The sequence below is a fragment of the Gossypium hirsutum genome, chromosome A09, assembly GCF_007990345.1.
Source record: "Gossypium hirsutum isolate 1008001.06 chromosome A09, Gossypium_hirsutum_v2.1, whole genome shotgun sequence".
Lineage (NCBI taxonomy): Eukaryota > Viridiplantae > Streptophyta > Magnoliopsida > Malvales > Malvaceae > Gossypium > Gossypium hirsutum.
Window position 1 is genome coordinate 7,657,917 of NC_053432.1, and position 8,491 is coordinate 7,666,407.

The 8,491-nt window shown below is 31.3% G+C and overlaps 1 protein-coding gene and 1 long non-coding RNA gene across 2 annotated transcripts; one reads left to right on the plus strand and one right to left on the minus strand.

Moving 5' to 3' along the window:
* Window positions 1–426: 426 nt before the first annotated feature.
* On the minus strand, window positions 427–1,770 carry LOC121206518 (uncharacterized). The gene is made up of 2 exons (XR_005901557.1): window positions 1,542–1,770; window positions 427–707 (listed from the first exon to the last, which is right to left on the minus strand). It is a non-coding gene; the product is annotated as an uncharacterized lncRNA (long non-coding RNA).
* A 202-nt stretch (window positions 1,771–1,972) lies between these two features.
* Window positions 1,973–3,831, plus strand: LOC107894863 (paired amphipathic helix protein Sin3-like 2). Its single transcript, XM_016820052.2, has 6 exons — window positions 1,973–2,304; window positions 2,408–2,432; window positions 2,792–2,950; window positions 3,116–3,296; window positions 3,382–3,471; window positions 3,579–3,831. Coding segments are annotated over exons 1-6 (522 nt in total). The 5' UTR covers window positions 1,973–2,303; the 3' UTR covers window positions 3,645–3,831.
* The last annotated feature ends 4,660 nt before the right edge of the window (window positions 3,832–8,491 follow it).

An 8,491-nucleotide genomic window follows, 5' to 3' on the forward strand; every position in this document is an offset into this window, starting at 1 on the left:
AAATTATATTAATTTTTTTATTTTCTTCATCTTCTTCATCTTCGTTGGTTCCCTCTCTCCCCCCAAATTCATCTTCATCTTCCTTTCCAACATTTTACAATACAAAAAGCATCAATTGCATCACTATATATGCATTCATTTGGTTGCTTCTACTCAACAAGTCTGCTTATTTCTCCATTTGACCCTAACCAAATCACATTGTCCCAACATTTTCTCCTCCCTATCACAAACCGAAAGATTTAACCCACCAATCTCTCTTTATCCTCATTCATGCATATCTAGAGAGAAGAACAATACAACCCAAGCAACATATAATTCTTGGAAATCCAAGACTAACTATACATGTGCTCAAGAGAGCGCTTCACCATCCTTATTTATATTTCATAAGTGAAAAAAGAAAAATAACCTATAACTTATCACAAAACATGTCAGAATCACTATAATTTCATTTCATTTCAAATTGCAACTAGTCATTTATAACTCATGAGTGGCAAAACACAACTATATCATGTTTGGAGAAACCAGAATAGCCAACTTCTCAATGCTTACTTCATCTAAAATCACAAGCAAATTCGTAATGGTTTGAAAAAGAAAGAATTACACCAACTTTTCTACAAGTAAGTTGAGAATAGACATCATAGACTGGTAATCGCTCTTCAATAGAAATATGACATATTGGACACTTTTTGCACTTCTTACAGCAAGTGCTGAGAAAGAAAAAACATTATTAATAATTAAAGAAAATAAGTTCCACATCCTTTGATAAGAAATAAAAATATTACACACCATATATCAAAAATATGGTATGCCACTACAAGTCATGTAAATACCATAATAATATATATTTCTAAGTATATATGATGCCTAAGCCAAAAGTTTTCATAGACATCTTTGCATTAACTAATAGTTCAATACTGAGAAAACAACTAGAATGGAAAATATCATTATCAGTATTACAAGGGTAAACGCAAATACCTACAGAAAACATGATGTCTACAAGGAAGCAGGACTACACTGATTTGTTCCTCAAGCAAACTCTACACAGAATCGTTTCCTAAGTAACAGATCCATTCAATTAATAAGCAAATAATACAATATATATTAGCCAAACAATTAGAATACCTTGGTAACAGCTTAAGCTTGATGCTGAAATGATTAAGACTTGGTCTCTGTACTACTTGTAATGCTTAATGAGCAAATTACCAAGTTTCAACAAATTTTGGAGGACAATCAATAAAAGAACCCTAACTCCTTATGTGTCTATACATGCATGTGTGTGAACGATCATCATTATATATTCTAGTTCCCTAACTTCCTTTTACAGATGTATCCAATAATGTACATACCAAAAGCATCAATTGCTTACAATACAAAATAAAAACCCAATTCAGAAATCAGTTCAATCAACCGGCCTATGATTGACCCATAATTCCAAATGAAAAGTTGTTTAAAAACGATAATGACAAAGATTCAAATGAAAAAAATATTTAGGAGAAGAGAAATAAGTAGTCAAACTGTGAAACAAAGCCACGAATTCTTACCTAAGAGCCAATTTGAGCCAAAATCCCAACCTGAAATTGAAATCCAAAACTATTGAGACAAGAAATCCCTTATAATAAATAGAAATGCCCATAAAAATTAATAGAAAAACAAGCGTAGAAGCAATTTAGAAAAGAAACAAGCATTTTAATTTGTCATCAAAGAAACAAACTGAAGGGAAAAAAACAAGTAAACTCCCATTTTATTGGGGAATCTATACAAACAAGTAGATTTTCAAGCTTAAAACAGTCACTGATATTAAAAATGATTAATTTATGACTAAATAACCAAATAGAAACCAGTAAATTCCTATTTTTATTTTACTATAAAATATAAAATAATAAATAAATAAATATCTACCTAAAGTAGATATTTTCAAGCTTAAACAGTTATTCAAAAACTTAATTTTTTTCATCAAAACAAATTCAAATATAAGAAAAATGGCTAAAAAAACCAATTCCAAAAGCAAAAGAAAGTAAAAATCAAAGCTGAATCACAAAATAAAATATACCCAGATCTTTTCACCCGTTTTCAAAAGACATCTTTAAATTTTGGTTTTTTTTTTTTCAATTTCCTTTTTCTTTTCTTGTTTTGATTTTGACTCTCCCTCACGTGCCCAAGTTTCTCTCTTATTATTTTGCCTCTTCAGTTTTTTCTGTTTTACACGACAGGGCCAAACAGAAAAAAAAAAAGGACACACAAAGGATCAGAGAAAAGTTAAACTGGTTTAGATCATTTGCCTATTCTTCGTGTAAGATCTAGAAAGTAAGTTTCTTTAATCCAATTTTTGAAATGGGTTTATTTTTATTTCTTTAAAGATAACTCCTATGCGAAAAGAATTCACTCTCTTTGGGTTTTGGCTTTACAGTGATGAACTGGAAAACGGCTCAATCGTAAGTTGTGCTTCTTTTTATTTTGTTTTTAGGGTTTGTATGATTGGTTTTGTATTTATATGAATGTTTGGCTTTTTTTCTTTTGCTGCTTGGTTATTGTTGTCAGCTTTAATGGTGTTTATATGTGAGATTGTTTTCTTACCACTATGAATTGAATAATTCGTTTATGTTTTGCTTGAATCTTTGTATTGGTCTTTTATGATTCTTGGATCATTACATTAAGTAAGATTTGTCACTTGGGTTTGTAATATTTGGGAAATTCACTTCAAAGTAAAGGGTTCCTTTAAGGAGTTTTTGATCTGGTATTGTTGGAATGGCTGTGGTTCTAAATTTTCTTTTATTATTTCTACCTGTTAAAGCAATGGGCAAAACCAAATGCCTGGTAGTGGAGAAATGTCACGTAAAGTGACTAAAAAGGATGCCGAAACATATCTGAAACAAGTCAAGGAGATGTTTAAGGATCAAAAAGACAAGTACAACATGCTCCTTCATGTCATGAGAGATTTCAGTATTCAAAGGTATCCCATGTTTTAGTTTTTTGTTGGATTTTGATGGAGTCTATGTACTTGGGGTCAAATATGGATTTCGAGTTTACAGTCGTTTTGGATTTAGTTCATTCGGTTTGAGATTGCTTTATAAACTACTAAAAACGTATGATATATGTATTTGTCTTATACATACAGGACTGACGTAATTGGTGTGGTTGAGCGAGTGAAAGAGATATTCAAAGGCCATAACAACTTGATTCAAGGATTTAATATTTTTCTGCCAAAGAGATATAAAATTACAGTCGACGAGGACAGGCCTTCTCCGAGAATGATTGCTGCACATAGTGAAGCAATCTATTTTGTAAACAAAATACATGTGAAATACTGAAACCATTATGCGGTCATCTTTGGCTTATCGATATCCATGTTTAGCTGTCTAATTTATCCATTTCACTATGCAGAAACGTGATAAGAATGTTTATACATCATTTCTGGATGTATTGAATAAGTACCGGACGGGGCACACGGACATAATTAATGTCCTTACCAAGGTAATGTGTCTTGTTTCAGTCGTAACCATGCTTGAACTCGAACTAATTCGATTAGTTTTAGTTTTTATTTCGTTCAGAAACATGACTTGTTCATTGGTTTCATTCAGGTTGCTTCTCTTTTTGAGGACCATCCAGATCTGCTTGAGGAGTTCATAAGTTTTTTACCAGGGTAGGGTTTAGGAACACAACAAGCTCCAACCAAAGCCTTATAATAACTACATATTCTGTCTTTTCTAAGCTTTAATAGTTGACTGATGGGAGCCATCAGATTGGTATATCTTTTTTTTATTTAGGCCGCCAGATTAGGCGCAATTTTAAACAAAAATATTTAAATAAAAAATATTTGAGCCGCTTCGATGAGATGACAATTCTTTTTCTCTGTAAATATTTATTTTACTTTCAGACTTTTTTTAAGATTATTTTTTTCTTTTATTTTTTATATTCATTTTAAGGTTTATATTTAAAGTTCGTAACTGTTTTTTCCAACAATATTATCTCTAAATGTTAGATTTTATTATTAAGCACAATTAATTTAAATTTTTAACTTCAAAGTTCAACCAAAACATGTCTAATAAGTCCATATCATTCCAATATGTTTCAAAGTATCATAGAATAAATTTTAAACTCATTCAAGTTCAAATACATAGCAAAAACACATCCAAATTGAAAATAAACAAATCTTGTTTAAGACAAATTCAAAAGAGTTTCAAATTTATCATTTACCTTCACAATTACACAACCAATCTAAGTCTTTGTATACATGACAATAATATAATACTAATGTTGAGCCCTTGAGAAAATATTTTTGGGAATTCATTAATGCCATGTTTAGCCTTTCTAATGGATTCTTTTCTAATTATTGATTCAGGCTCAATTTACATATTAATGGTATATTAGTTATTCCCATTATGAATATTCAACATGTGGCTCTAATGAGTATTAAACCATACATATGTTCATATTTTTAACCAAATTCATTTATGTTCATTTGTTCGTTATACAAATCATACACAACTTTGTTTATTTTTCTGTTGGGTTGCATGAACTCAAAAGTTTACCCTCAATTTTTATGTCTTATGTCTCATAATTTAACCTTGTTATGAAACATGTAGTCCTTTAATTTGCTAAGCTTTTAAGACATTCCACTTTAGAATACATTTTTCAATTTATATTCATGAGAAAATTTTATTATCAAGATTTTAGTTCAATTAGCCCATAGTAAATAGTAGGGAAATGACTCGAATGCAAAGGACTCCCTTCAAAACATTTCAAGGAGCACATAGTACTAGGTATCATTCCATATCCCTCCTAAACACACCAAGGGCATCAAAGTACCAAGCCACCGAGCATACCAAAGAGAGCACCAAAGTGCTAAGCCCAAAGGTATCAGAATATGCATGTGACAACATAGCCTAAAGGAAAAAAAGAGTGCACATAATATGTATAAAGCCCGAAGGCAACAAAACTTAAGGTATACATAAATCCCTATTGGCATGTCAATTATATCCTGACTATTTCACTAAGCTTACTAGGGCATTTGAAAGTCACTTATAACTTGTCGTTCAAAGCCATTAGCAAATTTAATATAATATTACTTAGAGACATGTTCAGCGTCAGAGATCATTAAGACGACCCATGGTCTAAATACATATATAGGTACTTTGAACACCTCTCATATATTCACAATTTTCATAAAAAAAACACTTTAAATACTTCCACATACATGTTCAAATCCATATTCAAATTTAGACCTTGTGATATGTTCATTTACTTATTAACATCATACAACTACCAAATTCAAAAGGGAATCATTATGACCTTAATTGTATACTTAAAGCCAAAACTTCATTTATAGCCTCACGCACATATTATAACACACTAATTTTTCTCATTAAACAAAGACATATTTATCCAAAAAAATTCCCCGCGGTGGCATATCAACAAGTTATTTGTATTAGTTACACATTTCACAATTAATCATTTATTTACAACACTCTAACACAAGGAAACGTGCACACATTCCTCTACATACTCATTTTCATATCTATTCACATATTACAAAACATGTTCATTAATTGTTCAATGGAAACCAATTTATATAATACATTAGCATTTGATAGTTGACATTCTAGCCTAATTGATACATGCATGGATGGGGTAAAATTTATTAACTTAAAGTTATCGAAGTTGTTTTTCAAGTTTAGAAAATTAGTCAACTTACGATGAGTTTTTGGATGAGATCTAAGAAGTGAACATGATTGGAAGGTGCTAATAAGTTTGCAAGAGCTGAAGTTGTGAAAAGGGTAGCCCAAACACACATCAATTGAAGATCAAGTCTAGTTAAAGCTCATTTAGATCACTTGAAGACTTACTTGTTTTATTTTGTGGTCTAATCTATCAATGACCCAATTAAGAAGTTTATTTTTTTAATCCTAAGTTAATTTATTTTCTTGTAAATTTAGCCTTTGCACAACTCTCATAAAGCTGGCCAAATTTATTTGATCTTTTCTTTCCTCCTTTTTAAGTTTCTTAGGAAAAAAGAGTTGCCTTTTATAATTGTCCATATCTTTAGGCTACATTTCAGGGATTTTTTTATCTTAGACATCTACATTTTCTAGGCTAGTTTATAGGGACTTGTTTCACTTTTATTTTTAGCTCCCTCCTTGTATAAAAAGGGGTAGCCACCCACCATAGAAGACACCCAACTTTTATTTGACTAAAAGTACTATTTGAGTTGTTCTCCTTTGTAAGAAATCTTTTTTTGTTTCTTTAAGAAGAGTTTTCAACTCAATCTTCTTCGAGATTGTTGATAATAGTTTTTCACCCTTCAACTTGTCAAGTTATCTAGCTTGAAGGGTTGATTAAAGCCATTAGTAGAGTTTATTGAAATTTGTTCTTCAAAAAGTCTATTGGATATCTTTCTTCCTCATCACACCATTATTATTTTTATCATCGTCCATCTCTTTTTATTTATTCTTTTTATATTATTCTTTAATTATTCCTAACTTATTTATATTTTAATTTGAGATTTGACCTCATTTTTTAGAGAACAAGATTTGACTTTTCTCCATAAAAAATCCATCACGTATTAGCTAAATCTATCTATTCTTGCTTCAAATCTCTTTCTTTTCAAACCTATTATATTTTCATTCTTTCTAATTGTTTGTTTCTTTAATTTTCAAACTTGAATACTAAAGATTTTCAACAACAATAAATCTATCCATTTACTGCCCTCATATAACTTGAAGGGGGCAACAGCCCTAATATTAATACCAGGGTGTGTTGTCCACCCTACTCCCACTCCAAGTAAAAAGTTATTTTTCTATTTGTAATAAACCATTACAACCCAACAAGGGTTCTACTTTCTCTTCCCATAAATAAATAAATGGCACTAGTAGAGTTATTAACACAACTTTGAGAGATTGTTACTCTACCGAAAAATAGAAAGGATTTATTCTCAAGTATTAAGTATATTTTTCCAAAATAAAAATTCTACTGGTTTCTATTAAAGAAGAGAGAATTTTCGTTTTCATCCTTAAAAAAATTTTCTAGTTTTGTGTTTTGATTTAATTGGTTTGAGACCACACTCGAAGGACTTTGCGATACAAGAATAGTAGAGAAGATTATTTGGTTAAAAGCTGAAAAACATCAAGTATTCGTTTATTTGAAAACACAAGTACGATTTTAATTTAAAGTTTATTGTTATAAATATCACAAATCGGGTTGATTTTCAAAATTTTAATTTTTCGCTATGCAAGAAAATTATTTTCAGATCGGATTTTTTCTAACATGATGTTTCGTGTAGAGCCTGTAAATAGCTTGGCCATATAGAAAGGGTGCATAAGAATAACAGGAAACCACAGTAGCAAAATGCTCAGGCACAGGAAACTGATGGAAACCAAGCTCAATAGGAGCTGATGTTCACTGCCTCGTGTCTTGCCACCAGTAGCAGCATTGGAAAATGTTGGCCCATTAACAATGACTGTACAATTCACATGACCTTAGATGCAAGCATCTTCAAGAGTATTGACACAAGTTTCAACTTCAAGATCAAAGTTGGAAATGGTTAGTACATCAAGGTAGAAGGGAAAGGAGATGTTTTAATCAACACTCCATTAGGTACAAAACTTATTTCAAATGTTATTTTTGTACCCAAAATCGAACAGAATCTTCTAGGTGTAGGTCTTGCTTGAAAGAAGCTATTTTGTTGTGTTTAAGAATGGATAATTCTTGATTGTTGATCCATTTAGATGTGAGCTTATATCGGTTGTTATGTCTAATAGAATCTTTTTGTGGATTAGAACTTAGCAACATCTAAAGCCTATACAACTTAAATAGATGAATTTGAATTGTGGCATAAGAGAATGGGCCATGTTAATTACAGGTTGTTATCTCAGTTGTCTAAGGATGATTTGGTTGAAAACCTATCAAAAATGGCTGAGCATGAAAATGTTAGTGAAGTATTTCCGTTGGGAAAATAAAGTAGGCTATAGTTTCCTGTAAGCAAGGCTTGGAGAGCCTTTGAAAAGCTTCACTTAGTTCACACGACGTGTGTAGACCCATGAGAACTCAACCATTAAATAGAAGTAGGTTTTTTTTTTTTGTTTATTAATGATTGTACAAAGCTTTTCTGGGTTTATTTCTTGAAAATGAAGTCTGAGGTTGCTCATGTATTCTGGAAATTCAAGTCTGTAGTTGAAACACAATTTGAGTGCAAGGTCAAAATCGTGAGGACTGATAATGGAATTGAATACACCTCAGGGTTGTTTGAGAAGTTTTATGAAGATTCAGGGATTGAACACTAGCTCACTAACACTTATACACCTCAGAAAAATGGTGTAAGTGAGAGGAAAAACAGAACCGTGATGGATATGGCCAGGTGTCTCCTCATGTTTGACAAAAAATTGCCTAAGAGTTTCTGGGATGAAACTATAAATACAACTGTTTATCTTTAAAGTAGGTTTCCAACCAAGGCTGTGAAGGAGAAGACTCCATTTGAATCTTGATTTGTCTTTAAACC